The following is an 18,213-nucleotide window of genomic DNA, read 5'->3' on the forward strand; positions in this document are numbered from 1 at the left end:
TAGTAAAGGATCAAAGGAACTCTTCATCCGACTGCAGAAGGAACTAGAGGAGATGGTACTGTGTATGAAAGGACAGCAAGTTTAGCTAAGTAGTTGTAAATAGGAGTGTGGCTTGCTTAAGGTTATGTGTGTGTGAATATTTAAGCCTACATAATATTTAAACATGTTAATAAAGTGTTGACACTCCCATTGTCAAGAAGAGAAAGACGTTCTGAATAACACTGACTGACAGGAGGGGAAGTACAAGGACAAGCTGTGAAAACTAAACTGTTCACACGCTGTCTCGAGCAAAGATGTTGTGATGTGCCTTCAGCTCCAGGGAGCTCCAACCCCTCCTGCGTTGGATCAGGAGTTTTATCGCCACCAATCCCAGCCCCTGGGACTAAGTTTCCCAGCTGAAAGCAATGGATCTTTTTACTCTTCAGGTTACGGCTAAGAATTATGCTCAAATGCTTTTCTCTCCCATCCCTTTTTCAGATTTAAACACTCTTATAGCTGAAGAAAATGTCTACAGTTCTGTAAATGATCAAAACAGTTACTTCCTGATTTTCAAATTAAAATTTTTCCCAAGGTGGATATGGATTTTATTTTATTTTTTTTTTTAATGTAACAAAATGAATCCTGGTGCCAGTAGCCTTGCTTTTCTGTATTATTTCTTGCAGATCTCTTAGAGGTAGCCTGCGGAGCACGAGCTGCTCTAGAGTGCCAGTCAAACTCCTACTGGGGATGGGAGCTTGGATTGGCTTTCTGAGGTTCTCTTCTGAGATTAACAGGGAAACTTGCAAGTGTATTATTTCTTGATGATCCCATTGCCAAATGCTCCAATACTGGCCGTCTCTCAGGTCTCGTGGTAGTCTGTCAGCAGCAGGATGCTCTTAGCTGAGTCCATTTGCTGTTTTGTCATTCCAGACCCTGTGGAGCCTGGATGTGATAGCAGGTGCTACTCCCAAGTTTTCAGGGCAGAAGAATCCCTGGTCTAAAGAAGAAGGAACAGGGGTTTAGAGTTGAAAGTTGTTGGAGACTTCAGACCACCATCTGTCAATATCCAGATATTGTCGGTGGTGTACCTGTTGCTGTTGTAAGTAACTTTATGCCTTGAGTGTGTGGCCTCAGGAGGTGCCGCGCTCTCTGTAAAATCCAGAGGAGTCCTTTGCCATGGCAGCAGAGCTCAGCCTTGTCCCCAAGGACAGGGAGCACCCTTCTCAGGGCTGGCCTGCTGGGTGCCCTGGGTTTCAGAGAGTTGGCTGCCCTATAACGTCTGTCGCTGGGGGTGCTGGGTTTTCCTGCTTAGGATTAGGTGTCAGCGTGGGCTTTGAATGCCTGGTGGTGGTGAGGGCAATGGCCAGCAGCGTCTGCAGCGCTGTATCAGTGCAGGGACAGCAGGCTGTCCGGTCAGCCCCTTGCTTTTCCTCCTGGCAGGAGACGGGAACTCATCCCCCCACCTCTCTGGGCTGCTCCCACCAGCATACGAACCAAATTGACACATTTGCTATTTCAAACATTCCTCTCAGTTCATAAGGCTGCTGACACACAAGAAAAGGAAAACAAGTATGTATGATGCTTATCAAAAAAGAATTCCTAAATCTAAAAAATGATGGCTTTTTCACATTGTTTTGACAAACTCCTTTCTGCCCTGTAGTGTTTTAGACTCCAGGTAACTTTCCTTAACATACATTTTAATTTTTCCCCTTTTATAAGCTCTAGTATTCACACCCTGAGGCACCCGTCTCATTATCTTTCCATTTAGGAATATATGCACAGGCTTTCTATTCTTATTTAATTTCCAAGAATAACACTATTAATATTTTAATAGTCAATGTGTGGTGGCTTTGATTAGTGGAATATGATTTTTTTTTATTTTCTGTTGATACAATTATAAGTCAGTAGCAGGTCTACTATACATCCCAGTTTCCTTGGAGATGTCAGCTTTGTTGGGGCAAAATTTTTCTGTGACTTCCAAAGCCTTGGCAAACAAGTCGTTAACTGGAAATCTGCACATCCGTGAGATGCCCACCACGCAAGCGTGGCTCTGCTCTCCAGTACCTGTGCTGCGAGCTCTGCCTGTCTGAGAGCTGCTGAAGCTACTGCACATTGGGATATGTGACCAGTAGGTCCAGTGTTTCCTGAATTTTGTAGTTCTCCTGTGTGCCCATGGCACCTCTGGAGAGGAGGGTACCCAGGCACGGTCTCCTGGGAGCAGCAGGGTGACGGTGCACATATGTGGAGGCTCCTGTGTTTGGCCGGGAAAAGTTGTGGCCATCCTGTCCTGGGGCTGCGGGTGTTTTACAACATGCAGTCCTGTCCTTCTTCCCAGTACCCAGCAGGAAGTCTTGAAAGTTTGAGTAGTCGAAGTAGGGTTTGTAATGAAAAATTGTGGGTGAATGCAAGTAAGCTTGAAAACACTGGTTTTTAAATGAAATTCACTACTTTTAGTAGTCATTGAATAGACATTTCTGTATAATTAGTGACCTTAAAAAATTCTTTTAGTTTTGTAACACAGACTTCTATTGTCCTGTTCCATTTATAAAATATTTAAGTCAAGGGATTTATTATCCCATTCACCCAAGTGGCATCTATGTACTTAACTTCTATTAACCTTAATAGAAATCAGCTGGGTGAATCCTTGTTCTTCTGTGGGAGCCTAGGTCTTTAATTTTTTATTTTCCTCTACATTTCCTTTCCTCTTTTCTTAAAAATCTTTTCTATTTTTTCCATGTTAGAATGGGAGTTGCTCAGGCAAGAGGTGTAGATCAACGCGCGCTACTTTTATCTGAAGTATTAAGGACTAAGCTCTATTGCAAGTGAAGAGGCTCCACTGCTGGTAATGAAAGTCACCTTTTAATGGGTTCTCCATGTTAATCTTCCAGTGATCTCAGTTTGACTGTGCTCTTTGGCTAGTTCTCTAGTAGATAAAAAATAATGACCTTCTCTTGTGTGGGGAAATAAGAAGTCTGCCAAATTTATTAAATCATCTTCATTGGTTGGATGATGTGTCCATTAGGCACTGAACTGAGAATATCCCTACTGAAGACCTGATGTTGCAATTCTGTAATTCCTTTAGCCCATAACTTTTTATCGCTCAATCCCCCTTTACATCTGTTTTGCTTAATTCTGTTTTTCAGGACACACTAGAAATACATAGCTCTAAAATGGCCTTTTCTCTGTAAACAGAATTCCTTAGGTCACAAATTTGTTCTGAGCCTGTGGTCCTTATCTTAAAAATGTGAAGGAAAAATGTCGTGGTTGACACTGTTTGAATCCAAACTTGCAATTAAGAGGCATTTTTCCCCTCTCTGTGCCTTGTGGCTTCCATCTGGAAAAATGAAGAGGTTTCTCTGACTCACCATAAATGCAATAACTCCGAGTCCCCTATTCAGGGAGAAATGGGGCAGAAGAGCTGGGTGGAGAGGATCACGATGACGTTGGGAAGGAGGGTAGGAGAGCAGAGGAGCTAGTCCTGGCAATAGAAGTAGATCAGTCTGGTTATCTGAGCTGTGGACACCTCTTGCTGTGCTTTTGGACTCGGTTGGTTCCAAGCTTCCTCTTTCTGTTGGGCTCCACACGAGAACAGTGCACGATCTGTGGGAAAGCCTCGGAAGGCCTAGAGAACTCCAGCCTGGATAATCCTATGGAAAAGGAACAGATGCAGGCTCCCGTGTAATTTGGCACTCATCCTTTCCAGAGCTGATTTTGTGGTTCCAAATGAACCACATGTCTGGGCTCTATCTGGACAAGCCAAAAAGCTGCTGAACTTGTCCTCTGTTTTCAAGGGTACCTTTAGTAGCCTAACATGGAGTTTTGCCACACAATGGGAATTTTATTGCTACTTACACCAATTTTTGGCACAGATGACGTGTGCCATGTAACACTAAGCCCAGGTAGTCTATGCTGTCCCTGTGAAACATGAAATAACACTTTGTGTCTATTGCTTGTTGGGATTTCCTACCCACTTTGCTGAACAACCAGTAAGAACCGTGGGACAAACGTGCGTAGATGCATTCTGAGAGTCCTTGGTTTATGCTTATTTAATTCCTTCAAATAGTATTTGAATCTCTAGTCGCCTTGCAGTCACCTCTCAACCTGTCTGACCATGCAGCCCTGGCTGCTGCAGCCGCTGCAGCTTTCAGTAGCTGGGTGCCACCGCCATGGACCTGCTGGCTGTCTCCCCAGTGCTGGAAAGGCATTCTCTTCTAGGCGTCCTCTGCCTGCGCCTTCCACTTCTGCAGCTCTTCTTTTGCTATGTGCCATCTTCGTTTGCGAAGTTATTTTTCTTGAAGGGAGCCTCTAAAATTTTTTTCCCAGGCATTCTTGGAGTCAGTTGTGAACAGTTCGAAGAAGAAAAAAATGCTGCATAATAAAAATAGGGAAATGTTTCAGAGATTAATAAAGCTCTGAGAGATGCTGAAAGTGTGTTGGGATCGGGTCATTTTATAAGGTTGGAAGAGTGAGCTGGAGAGACTCAGGGTGGGAATATCAGAGGATTTTCTTTTTATGCCTGTAGTCATGACAAACAGTACTGACTTTATCACGCGATTATTGGGAATTCTTGCTTAGAATTTAAATTTTAGCAGCTTATTCTATCTGTAGCACAGCGCGGCCCGGGAGAGCACTGATCTGGAGCTCTGTGCGGTGACACTTTCCTCCCGGCCACTTTATGTCCTTTGGGTTGGTAGCACATTAATTCCCGCCTCAGTTCTCAAAGGTGAGTTCCGCTCCTCGCGTGACCTTCCCCGAGCAGACCCTCTCCACAGCCGCCCTGCTCCCCTGTTCCTATTTACCCACCTGTGGCTGCTGCAACAGCCTGGTGCCACCTCGCTTGTGTCACCCTGGGCAGCTCCAGCATCTGTTCATGGTGTGAGGCCGTGCTCCTTATAGAGAAAACCTTGCATGGTGCTGTGCTACCCTGTGCTAATTTAATGGGAATTCTCAAGAAAGTCTCTCAAAAATTGTTTTGTCATTAAAAGAGATGTATCTGGGGCATTAAGTACATGGTAAATACATTATTACTATTCAGATGTTAGAGTGAAAGAACTAATTTATTACTTTAATTAGTTTGCAGTGTACTTTACATTATTGTAATACGCAATATTGAAATAATGAACTGAAAATAGCCATGTACACATTCTGTTCGGCACAGCAATTTAATAATTCACTTGGCAAAAGCTCCTCTAATAATACATGAACTGTGAAATGTACTTGAAATGCCAGTTGTAATTAAAAATTTTTAGAACTTAACGTTGGCAGAGCTTGCACTGCTAAAATGTAAGCTTCTTTGTGAAACAGGCAACAGGGTACCCAGTTTTCAGTGTATTTTTCAATATTAGTTTAACTACTAGGATTTTTTTAATATTTAAACAGAACATTTGCTGTTGACACAGTAAACTCTTCCCTTCTGATTTTGCACTCATAGGAATGAAAGAATGCAATCAAGAGCACATTAATTTTTTTGGTGCGTTCTGTGCTCCCAGATTACTGCCTTACTGAATCAGGATTATTGGTCAGGAGTTTTTTTGTTCTTCAGATCTGCACAATACCACCTCTGCAGGAAAACCTGGGGAATACAGTGGGTTTTCCTGAGACGCGTAAAGTGTAGGAATGCTGCAGATTTCAGCATCAGGTAGTCACTTTTAAACAGCAAAATATTAAAAGCATGGAAATGTGTGCCATGGCGATTCCTCGGCTGTTCCGCTCCGTTTCCCTGCCCGCTGCTGTGACTTGCTTTGCAGCAGCACCGGGGGCGCTCAGGTAGGAGTGGGGTCCCGCGGAGCGGGGCAGGAACCGGCCGTAGGGTGCAGTTGGCAAGGGAAATGCGGGTGCCGGCTGGGTTCCGTGGGAGGCAGTCCCCGACACCCTCTGCTGTCACCAGTGCAGATAGTCTGGCTCCTGAGCTTTGAACCTGTGACAGTGTGGGCAGGGCACCGGCTTGGGAATATTTCATTCTGGCCCCCGCCGTCTCTGCGGACGGTTTTCCCTTGAGAAGTTCCCTTTGTAGCCAGGCTGGCACCAAAACAACATCAGGCTGGGGACTGAACTACCCTCCAGCAGAGAGGCGTTTTAATGTCCCAGTGGGGTTCAAAAAGTGAAATACTTTGACATTTGAATCAGCTGTTTAATTCCTAATATTTTATATTTCTTGCATAATAAAACACTTTAATTTAGCTCAGCTCTGTCAAGAACATTTTATCCTATATGACTTTGAGTCTTCATGTGGGGAAGACGTGGCATAATGCCAGCCTACTGACTCACATTTCATAAATATTTTGCAAACAGTGCTTTTCTGATTTCTACCAACTTTTTTCCTTTTTTTTTTTCCCCAATAATGAATTATTTTTTTATAGGAGGTGGCTCCTCTTTTGCTTTAATAAAAGGCATGGACTACACGAATGTGAGAGGGGCAGAGATAATGTAAACTAACTTCATATGCTGCTTACAGAAAATAATGAATGGGTATTGTGGGAAGGTGTGATGCAACGGAACTCTCCTTCCATCGCTCTGATTACATGTTTTCTTGATCAGCAATGGGCTCGTGCATTTAGAAGAACTAAGGATCTGTAAATGTAAAGCAGATTCTACCCCCTGAGTGAGTCGCTGTGATTGGCAGTGATGGAGGGCAGTGCAGGTGGCGTTGTAGAAGGCAGTGGAGATAAACACTGAGTTATTGGCGCATCAGTTTTGTCTGAGGGACCCCATTGTGGGATTAATGTTGTGTCAGCTGAGTGAAGTTATATATTTGATGCTTAGTTATGCTCACTTGTTTATATGAAACCTGTTGAAAATCTAAATTGTGCCCCAATATTGATTTCTGCCTTGAATCGAAAGGTTTAACAGAGGAGTTAGGTGCAAATAACCGGGGAAAGGGATTATGGCCTGTCATGAAATTGGTGCGTAACATATGCCAGGTAAACAACTTCTTATCAAAATGAATGAAAGATTTTAGACCGGATCAGTATCTGCTTACTGCTTTTTTGCTGTTTGCTTTCCTTCAATCAGTTGTCGGCTTGACACGCTCTGCTGGGCTGGTTCCGTCCTCAGCCCCACTCCCAGCCCGTGGTTCCCCTGCAACCTCTGCTGAGGCCACTGTAACAGACCCCCCGTGCTGACTAATGGCTGCAGTCGAACAGCAACAAAGATCCCTGGTTAACAGGTAAATTCAGATCTAGTGAAAACCAGTAAAGCATCAGGAGGGTTCTCGGGCTTGGAGGAAACCGAAGCTGCATCACGTCATGAGCCCACTTACATTGACATATTTCTCATTATTGAAGAGGATATAGGAAATACAATAAGATATAGGAAAATACAAGCTTAAAAAAAGCTTTTTTTGTGTTACATAGTTTGACTGTTACCTCATTTCAGTTCAGAAAATCTCAATGATGTTATTACAGAAGTTTAAAGTTCCTCCGAATGCTTCCGCAGTTTATTCTAGCTCCAATCTGAGTAGACTTTTAGCAGTTTTCTTTCATTTTCTATTTATTGTTAGATTTTAAAGCTGTATGTGTATGTTTTTGCTTCAGTCTGTTTCAGAAGTGAGGTAGAAACAACTGCATGTTCTTCCACGTTCATTTTCAAAACATTCCTTTTTCAGTCTATTAGTGTGGCAAGTGAAGGGTAACTGAAACAATTTAGCATTTCATTTTAGTTTCTTAAGCTGCTAAACGCATGAGCAGATTGCTTCCAAAATTGCTAAATAAAAATTTCTGTTTAGACGAAGACCTTGTGTTACACAGCGTGGGGGAGGTTTCATTCAGGTCTTAACAGCTGAGCTCCAGAAAATAGGGCCTTAGGAAAACTGACACCTTCCCTCTGGAAGTCTCTCACCTGCCCATACCACCAGCTGGTGTAACCCTGCTTCTGTTTTTGTTACTGGTCCGTGTTTCTGTGTAGATGGATGGTTTGAAATTGTAACTGGCTCTTTTCTTTGAGTGATACACATTCTTCTGCTGACACTTCCCGTGGAACTTGCTGGCTTTAGGGTGCGGAGCTGCTATGGATTTCTTTGCCCATTGGTGGTATTTTCTTGCACGACTTAGAAATACCACTCAGTTTGTCATTGCCTCTGCATGAGACGGGCCCAGACCCGCTGGCCTCCTCTGTAGGATCCAGCTAATAAAGCTCTGCTACGTAGCAATCTTTAGCTTAAGGCCTCATTTATCCATTTTCATTCCTGCCAAGCTAAGCAAGCTGTTTAGACCCCATCTAGTGCTGAATTTACCAATGTCAGAACAATAGAAAACCCTGAAATAAAGGTCTGACTCCATCTTGCTCCTCGTACCTGGCTGTTCCTCACCCTCAGCGGCTCTTCAGAACGTGGGAGAGTTCAGACAGCTCTCCCAAGAAAGTGTGTTAGATCCTCTTACCTGCTGCTTTCCTGCTTTTTCGGTAGTGCCCCTGTGCTCAACTACATCACAAGAATCCTTGCTTTGCATATTCCTCAAGAAGATGTGTTTCGGTTATGCCTAAAACCAGAGTTAAACGCTTGGTTATTTTTCTTAGACCTTGTTTGGATCTTATAGTATCTGCTTGTGGACTTGATGTTTTTTGCTTGTGAACAAACTGATGGAAATAAGATCTCAGATGGCAGGAGAGAAAGACTTGAGTCCCAGAACTGAGTGTGGGACCTGGTATGGAAGAATGATGTGAGGACTGAACTACAGAGCAAGTGTGCTCCCCTCTACACCAAAATAGTTCTTTGGTGTTAAAGGAAAGAGTGGACAGCAGAGAAGACTTTCCCAAGTGACCGTCTGGCCACTGGAAGAGAGACACTCTTCTGGTTCTCGGCAATTTTCAAGTGGAACGGCTATGGTAATGAAGGAATCTCAGGGAATGAGAACACCCTGGTTCAAGCTACTCTAGAAATGAGGACATTCTTTTTAATTTTGGGGACAGCTGTAAACAGGTCCCTGCCTCAAAAAGTGCTGCATTATTTTTTTCTTACTGGAGCGAGTCCAGTGAAGGACCATTAAGACGAAGGGTCTAGAGCACCTCTGCTGTGAGGAAGGTCTGGGAGAGCTGGGGTTGCTCCACCTGGAGAGGAGAAGGCTCCGGGGATCTCACCAATGTCTACAAACACCTGGAGGGAGGGTGCCAAGAGGAGGGAGCCAGGCTCTTTGCAGAGATGCCCAGGGACAGGACGAGCAGCAACGGGCACACACTGGAGCACTGGAAATTCCATTCCATTCCATCCGTCACTCTTCTGCAGAGAGGGTGGGTGAACACTAGAACATATTGGCCAGAGGCGTGGAGCCTGCACCCTTTGGAGATACTCACACCTGGATTTGACGTGCTCCTGGGTATCCAGCTGCAGCTGACCCTGCCTGAGCAGGGGCTGGCCTGGGCAGTCCTGAGAGGTCCCTGCCAACCTCAGCTGCTCCCATTCTGTTTTCTGCAACCTGGAATCACTTTAACTGCAAACATGGCTTCATGTTCCGTTTTACAGATCAGGGGATTGAACGTGGATCTCCCCCAGCCTGGGTAAAAGGGTTCAAGGGATTTATGCTGCGATACTGCAGCCTTGAGTAATCAAATCATTAAACAAAAATTGAGAACATACTGCTTGAATTCATTAATGTATTTGGGGTGACTGAAAGCACGATGTTACTGGGGGGAAACATACTATTTAGCAAAAATTTTTGCCCTTTTAATAACCTGTTTTGAGGCAATGAAGGTAAATGATGCATATGCTGTATACGTTCCAGTGGGACCAGTCACATTGAGTTCTCTTTGCTGAAAAATGAAATGATCTAATGCAGATGCTTTGAGCTATTTATATTACAGTACTTATGTCTAAGGGTTATTTATGCTAATATGTCACTTCTAATTAATGGAAAACTGGGGTGGGGGAGGACAGTGTTCTGCGTGTCCCACAAGCGCTCCGTGTGCTCCCCAGTTCTGACAGAACCTTCACGTACCTGGGACTGGCAGGGAAAGGACTGGGGGGTGGGAATTGTGCTTTTGTCTTTTTAGAAATGAAGGGATGCTTTTACCACTGCCAAAGAAGCTCTACCAAATATGTCTTTCATTAACAATTTTATTATTATTGTATACTAAGATGCTATTAAGGGAGCATTTTCACAATCCTGAGGAGAAAGATCATATATGACGAGTGATATCTGTGCTAACACTGCAGTAACATTTTTAGTTTGTCTTTCCGTACTGTACAAGTTTGAATTCCAGTGTGAAATAATTTTGTAAGAATAGCTAAAAGAAAAATAGCTGTTCCTGTGCTGTCTGCCATTGCACACTCAAATACCTATGGACGGGGGCATTTTGCAGGTATATAACCTAATCCTTCCCATGGCATCCCTGCCCAACTGCACTTTCCTCCTTGCAAACCATCCCACTACGTTTTCTGACATTCATTCAGTGCCGTTAATACCTGCTGGCACAGACTTACCTCTGTTTCTACCCCACCGCCCCCTAAAATAATTAGTAGCATTGTCCTAATTAGGTGGAGAGGGAGGGAAATAGAGAGGTTTGGGGTTTCAGGACCTTGTGCCTTTTTTCTTCTCGGTGCCTACATTTTCCTAGTCGCAAGGAGAGTTTTTGAGTTGGGCCTTTGCTCTCTTCCTGTAAAACATCTCCTGAGTGAAAGGCTGTCTCCTAGCTGCTGCTGCTGCTGCTGTTCTTTCTAGAAAGGAGAGAAAGGAGATTTCAGAAGGTGAAGCACAGTTCTGAACAGGCCTGCACTGAGAACTAGTTAAAAAAATGGAAGAAAAGAGGTTAAAAAGAATTTAATGCTCAGCTAAATCCTAGTTCTTATCTTTGGGGATGGAGTTGAATCTGGGAGAAGTTGCATGTGCTCTGGGCTGATAACTGTGTAAGTGACAGTTGCTTGAAGATCCCCAAAACTCAGTAGTTTTTGATAAAACCTAAAACCATGCCAGTTGATGCTTGTGCTTGGGTATAGTAGCAAACTGCATTGAACTTCTAAAGATAAACTGAGGCTGCAGGAGGCAACTGTTGTAGTCTGAGTACACGGGGCATTCATTGCAGGCAGAGTCTCTCTTTAATAAGTTATCTTAAAGTCTTTTAATATAGAGAGAGTTGGCTTTTTCAACCACTGTAAAACTCCATGTTATTTTCATGTTATTACCTTGCCTGCACTACGTGAAAAGTCACATCAGTGTTTAGTCTGTGGAGACGCTTTGAAAAGAACAAAATATAATTGCCATTTAAGCAAAGAGAGGGGCAAACGCGGCATCAATCAAAGATGCAGCTCTCTGAGAGCCTCGGGCCACGGGGGGTGCTGGGTTTCTGACCAACAGTCTTTCACAAGCACAGAACAGAAGAATTAATAGAGTCTGTGCACCCAGCTGGTGAAATGCAGAAAGGGTGGGGAAAAAATAAGTATTTTAATATCTTAGTATTGAATTACTTACTGTAGTATAGAAAACCAGCTGAAAAGTGGCTGAAATGGTTGTTCCTTTGAGGAATGCGGAGTTGTGTTAGCGCTTGACAAATCCGTTACAAAAAGAGTTGGTCTTTTAGGGTTGGTCTCCTTTTGTTTATAGGTTTGTTAAGAAATGTACGCATTATTGAACGTCTGAGCGCTGAGGGGGAATTTAATATCTGATGTTACTGAGGTGGTTTTGGCAATTTTACCTAAAACCTTTTCATATGTGATTTTATTGCGTATTATACCAGGCAGTTGTGAACCACACGTTAACGTGCAGGAGGATGGTGCTCACTATGTGATTATGTGCTGCTGATAAGACTAGAAATCCCCGTTTGTAAATGGATTACATGGGATTCCATCCTAATCCCAGCCTGGCAGGATCACGGTGTTACCGGCGCTGCTGCGGGACTGACTTCTTGCCCCTTTCCCGCAGGTTCTCCAGTGGAAAGCCCAGCAGGAAGAGGCTGCTCAACTGGAAGCTGCTGTAGCTGCCAGACGAAAAGAAAAGAAAGCTGAGGAAGAAAGGCTGCGGAGAGAACAGGAAATGATTCGCAGAGCTCACGACAAAGAGAAAGTATGAGAAAATTTCATATATTTTTGCATATGTTAATGGGTACAATTGCTTTTAAAATCTTGAGCTGACCTCACTACCTTGCATTCTTGTGAAGTTTTAAGTATTTTCAGAGAGATGAGCAAATGAGTCTTGCTACTGTCCGTTTTAGCTTTAAAGCTGCCCGCTGTTACACATCAGTTCTGTTACTTCATTACGTTTCTGAAAGAAAGAAAAGGCACAGAGAAACAACAGTGAGTGTGTCCGTGTCACACAGACCCAGCGAGAGGCTCTGCTGGAGTTGTAGCTCGTACAGATCTCTGCTTTTGAGCAATGTGCAGGCTCAGAGAGCTTCCAGCGCTGCAGTTGAGCGTGCTGCAATGCAGCAAATGAGCCTGATGGAATATGGTCTGCAAGATCGCGCGCTGCTCGTTGCAGCAAAGGCCTGAGCAGTGGGCTGAAGCGCAGGGGCAATATTAACCCTTTCAGCATGTGGCAGGTCTGGGTTACCTTATTCTGAGTACTTGTGTGGTGACCACTCGGGAAATGGCTTTGATGCATCGGTCTACACTTCAACTTAATAGACCATCAGAAATTCACTACGGTGAATGTAATGCTTTTAGAAAATCAAGCTGTGTCACACGTGTATTTGAGTTGACCTTTTTATTTTAATGATATGGCAAAAGCCCAGGAGGTTGTTTTGTTAAAATTTAACCTCTTTTTCTGATTATTTTTTACACTGAAATCTGGCTTGCTTAGAGTCCAACTCGCCTGTGGTGGGTTTGTTAAGACTGCATAATTATTTCTGGAAAAAATAAGCAAATAGTCTCTCTTACTCAGATGGGACTGCTGGTGCTGAGGTGTTTGCAGGAAGGGTCACTAAAAGCTGTGCTCCTTTAGGGGGGAGAGGTTAAAGAGAGCATCTGTCGTTCGGTCAGAGCCCAGCCCAAACCACGACAGAATAACAGGCCAGTTAGAAGCAGAGTTTAGGAAAACAAGGCTTAGCTGTTCCAAGTAGAGTGTTTTCATGACGTGTGTTGAAGGCTTTAGTGCTCTGGGCAATCCTGCTTCAGCAGGGGAGTTGGACTAGATGATCTCTAGATGTCCCTTCCAACTCTGACAATTCCGTGATTCCGTGACATCAGTGTGTGTTGCACTACAGAAAGCTTGAGCAAAAGAAGGAGGAAAACAAAATCTTTATGTACGTTACCATGTTTTCTCTTTAGACTTTGCCTTCTTGTCTTTATTTACCTGCCACGTTTCTGTGTAACGTATCTTACTGGGAGCAAACGTTTACTGGTGGGACTTCAACACGGCCGGTTAGACACCCTAGAACTGGATGGATTCTCATGTTGGTAGATGTGTCTGTTGCAGGGGAAAAGAACCAACACAAAGCTATCCATACTTACAGCAACTCGGTTAAGTTGTTACTAAAACAATTTCCAACATGCACCAAATGCAGAAAAGAAATTACAGCAGAGCAAAAGGACTGACTTGCAGGCGGGGGAATCTGACTGCTGTAGCAGAAGAATGAAAATAAAGTCCTGTGCTGCTTGGAATTTTCCGATCTGTTTTTATAGCACTCAAATGTGTTTTCCTTGCTTTGTCCAAAGAAACACGTCTTCATGCCATGCCAAGCGGGTCAAGAGCAGAAGCCCTTGTGGCTCATTGTATTCCTGGTGGTAGTTTGTGTAAGTGTTGAAGGTGGTGATACCAGCACCTCTGCCAAGAAGCCCTTGACTGGAAGCACTACCTGGGGAAAAGCAGCTGGAGCTGCTGGAGCCTTGTCTCCAGACGGAGACTGGTGTCTCCTCGTTATTCCTTAGTGCTGCAGGTCCCCACAGCCAAAACTGGAAAAGCTGCCTAATTTCAAGTTGATTTTATTTTATTTGTGAGGTCATCGTTCTTGGTCATGACTGCATTTGCACATTGCATGTGTCCCGTCTCTCCTCTCCCTGAGAAGTCTCTGCTTATGTTGGTCACCTGATTTTGTTCTTTTTCTGCAATTTATCTTAAAGATGAAATATACATTCTTGGCAGAGCAATCTTTCTGTTAGACTATGCTGACTCATATAGTTAGCAAAATTGCAACCAATTGTCCAAAAGTCAGTTTCAAGAGATGTTTTTCTTTCCTTCAAAATGCACAGAATACTCTCACTTATGATAGGAATCAGAAAAATACAGATTGGAAAGGGACCTCAGGAGGTCTCAATCTCCTGCTCAAAGCTGGGGCAGTTATGAAGTCCAACCAGGTAACTCATGGTTATCCGTTGGAAATTCATGGGTTCGATGGATGGACCACTCGGTGGATCAGGAACTGGCTGGATGGCTGCACTCAAAGGGTTGTGGTCAATGGTTCAATGTCCAATTGGCGGCCAGTGATGAGTGGTGTTCCTCAGGGGTCGGTACTGGGACCAGTGCTGTTCAACATCTTTGTTGGGGACATGGACAGTGGGATAGAGTGCACCCTCAGCAAGTTTGCCAACGACACCAAGCCGTGTGGGGCGGTCCACACGCTGGAGGGAAGGGATGCCATCCAGAGGGACCTGGACAGGCTGGAGAGGTGGGCTCGTGCAAATTCCATGAAGTTCAACCAGGCCAAGTGCAGGGTCCTGCACCTGGGATGTGGCAATCCCAGGCACAAATACAGGTTGGGCAGAGAATGGCTGGAGAGCAGCCCTGAGGAGAAGGACTTGGGGGTGTTGGTGGATGAGAAGCTCAACATGAGCCGGCAGTGCGCACTGGCAGCCCAGAAAGCCAACCCCATCCTGGGCTGCATCAAGAGAAGTGTGGCCAGCAGGTCGTGGGAGGTGATTCTACCCCTCTACTCTGTGCTCGTGAGACCCCACCTGGAATACGGTGTCCAGCTTTGGAGTCCTCAACACAGGAAGGACATGGACCTGTTGGAACGTGTCCAGCGGAGGGCCACGAAGATGATCAGAGGGATGGAGCACCTCCCCTATGAGGACAGGCTGAGAGAGCTGGGGTTGTTCAGCCTGGAGAAGAGAAGGCTCCAGGGAGACCTCCTAGCAGCCTTCCAATATTTGAAGGGAGCCTACAGGAGAGCCGGAGAGGGACTCTTTGTCAGGAAGTGTAGTGACAGGACAGGGGATAATGGTTTTAAATTGGAAGAGGGGAGATTTAGATTAGATATTAGGAGGCAATTCTTTACCGTGAGGGTGGTGAGGCACTGGAACAGGTTGCCCGGGGAAGCTGTGGATGCCCCATCCCTGGAGGGGTTCAAGGCCAGGCTGGACGGGGCTTTGAGCAACCCGCTCTAGTGGGAGGTGTCCCTGCCCAAGGCAGGGGGGTTGGAACTGGATGATCTTTAAGGTCCCTTCCAACTCTAACCATTCTATGATTCTATGATCCTTATTTTAATTTGTTTTATTTATCCTTAAATTCATCTCTAATATGTAAGACTGTTGTTTCAGGTTCAATAGTTGAGAAAGCCATATTTATGTGCTGACAAACCATGCACTTTTGAGAAATCCTGCTCAGTTTAAATCAATATTGGTTTACCTTTAATTGTCTTACTGTTGGTGAAACTTGTAGACATAAACCTCTCTAAAAAGACACAGGAATTTTTTAAGATTGCATTGTGCGTTGTATGTGCATTGAGTTACAAAGCTATCGTATATGTGATTATTTTTTTTGTTCTGTTTATTTTGTTTGATTATGTTTTTTGTTTTCTGGTATTTGTTCTTGGTTGATATGTTGTTACTGTTCTTATATGTGGGCTTTAAAGGTATAAAATGACAAACTAAGGCAGAACTCCCACATTCGGTGCCGGCATTCATCTCCTGTTACAGGAGTTTTGGGGTGAGATGTGCTGCAGTTGTGACTGATGTGTCGGCTGTCTCAGGCGGAGCGAGCGACTCGGATCCTGTGCTTTCTCCGCGGCACTGGAGAGGGGTACAGAGCGGGGCAGCCGGTATTTAACGATGGTTCGGTGCTGAGAAACGTGGCTGCTGCTTTCCCTTGAGTTACAGCCTGTTGTGGTTATTTGCCTCTGCTCGCTGTGGCTCTGGAAGCAGGAGGAAGGGGCTGGCGAGGCGGCGTTGGCCTCACCGCCAGCGACGCTCATCTCGTGTCGGTGTTTCGAGTGTGCAGACTCTCCCTTTTCCCCGGCCTGTGTGTAACGTCCGTGCGCAGAGGGAACAGCCGCTGCTGGAGGTCGGCGCTCGTGTGTCAGTCGAGCGTGGTGCGTCTCGGATCCGCGGGAACCGCTGCTCACCGCCTCCTGCGGCTGCCGTTCTGCTGGGTGTTCTGTGGCAGCAACAACACCCAGTGAAATCCCCCTGAGCAGGGTCAGAGACACGCGCACACTCTACCTGGCTTGTAGCCTAGGCAGGCTGTTTCAAGTAATCCCAAACCTGGGAATGGGTAACATGACGTTAGATCTGAAATACCAGTTGCTACGTTTGCTCTATTCCACTGCCGATCAGATTTTTTCCTGTATATTTAAATAGGGAATTTAAGAAATATCCACTGGCCCCTAATTAGAGTTTATGAGAAAGCCTTCAGGCATTGTGGATACAAAAGTGGAATAATTGCAAAAGAGAGTTTTATTTCATAAATATGAGTATTACAAACAATATTAAATAAAAGCATTATAAGAAATATGGTTATAGCCATCCTTGTGTTCATGCCCTTTGTGTGTAAAAAAATAGCCTATATAAAGAAATGATTGGCTATAGGTTGGGAATTCTGAAATATAAGCACTGTTTGGAAGACTTGTTTTATTCTGAATCATCATAGTTAAAGCTTTTTCTGCACAAAGTCAATCATATAAAGAGGATGGTATTTTGACTGCCATTTCAACTGAAATTTCCAAAAGAAGCTTAAATTCAATATAGTTCAGTGGATGATACAGGAGTTATTTTTATTGCCATTTTATGAAGCTTTTCCTATGTGAGAAGATTCCATAAGTAATTTTCATTGTAAGAAATTACCTATATTTTGGGAAGTAGGGACCTTCACAGGAACTTTATGCATTTAATTGTAAAATCAACAGATTATTGAGGTATGATTTTAATTGCTTTTATAATTAACATTTTCTTAGATTTTTAAAATTCTTAAGATCATCTTAGATTTTTGCATCTTTTTCTAAAGCTTCTATTATCTACTATTGCAGCTGTATGTTAAATTTTAGAAAAATAACGCTGTTTTGTCAGTGAATTACAAGCGGCAGTATTGTCATACGCTTCTGCCATCATAAACAGTCTTTTCAAAAACTCAGTCTTGGTTTTCAAGGTAACACTATCTTTGTTTTGCTGGAAGCAATAATTTTTATTGAATTTTGTAGCTTTTCTCTTACTATTTGTTGTAACAATTGCCAAGGAGCCTGTTGGGCCCAAGGAATTAAGGGGTTTCTCAGTCAGCTCTGGGGTCATATGAAGCACCACGCCGTTCTCTGGCTAGTCCTTGGGTTCTGAGTTGGAAGTACCTTAGGTTATTGCCGTGTCCCAGCTTGTCTTTCTCTTCTGGTACCTGCACGTGGAATGGAGAAAAAAAAGTGGAAATGGAAGAGTGAGAAGGGGAACAAAGAGAAATGGTGAGAGTGCTGACCATTGCAGGGCTCCCCTGCCACCCTCACTCTTCTTGTTGGGGTAGTGCAAAAAAGAGAGCACGTGATGCCTCAGAAGACAGAATATGTGATGCCCGTTGGAGATGACATGGACTAGGAGTTGTATGACGATGAGTTGTTGTTGGGTGTTGGTGGCTGGAACAGGCAGGGTGGGTCAGCTTAGCGCCAGGGTGGGCAAGAGGCTGTGTGTCAGGGAGGGTGGGTTTTACAGGCTTGATGCAAATTCCACCAGTTCTCTTTGAAGAACTGCCCTGGTTGTTGGAATCCTGTAGAAATTTTTCAAATGAAGAATGAGTTTCACTTCAGCGATGCTTACTTTAAATCCCAATTCCTCGTTTGCCTCCAACCCCCCCAGCTTCCCAGACAAGCTTCCCTGCTCAGGTCTCACAGCCTGGCCTTTCTTTCTCACTCAGCTCTGGAAAAGCTTCATACTTACACAAGGACCACTCATGCTTCTTCCTCTTCCTCAGCGGGCTCCTCACCTTGGCCAAACCAGCTGGGCTGGTGTGGATCCAGCTGTTGGAGGTGACCTCTGGCATTTTCACTCCAGGAATATCCCCCCGCATTGAGCAGCGTCGCTGAAGGTTTTGGTGGCTGAGTAGCAAAGCAAGGAGCGAAGGAAAGTGTAGTCTTCAGTTTGCAGAGCTGGAAGTTATATTCAAAGTAAAGTGTCCACACTCT

At 44.4% G+C, this 18,213-nt stretch overlaps 1 protein-coding gene across 1 annotated transcript in view; it reads left to right on the forward strand.

Moving 5' to 3' along the window:
- Positions 1 to 18,213, forward strand: part of CCDC148 (coiled-coil domain containing 148) — a 57,893-nt gene that overhangs the window by 28,201 nt on the left and 11,479 nt on the right. Inside the window, exon 10 of the mRNA XM_074145731.1 lies at positions 11,826 to 11,966. Within this exon, the coding sequence (XP_074001832.1) occupies positions 11,826 to 11,966 (141 nt within the window). The remainder of the gene's footprint in view (positions 1 to 11,825; positions 11,967 to 18,213) is intronic.

The sequence above is a fragment of the Numenius arquata genome, chromosome 3 (genome assembly GCF_964106895.1).
Source record: "Numenius arquata chromosome 3, bNumArq3.hap1.1, whole genome shotgun sequence".
Lineage (NCBI taxonomy): Eukaryota > Metazoa > Chordata > Aves > Charadriiformes > Scolopacidae > Numenius > Numenius arquata.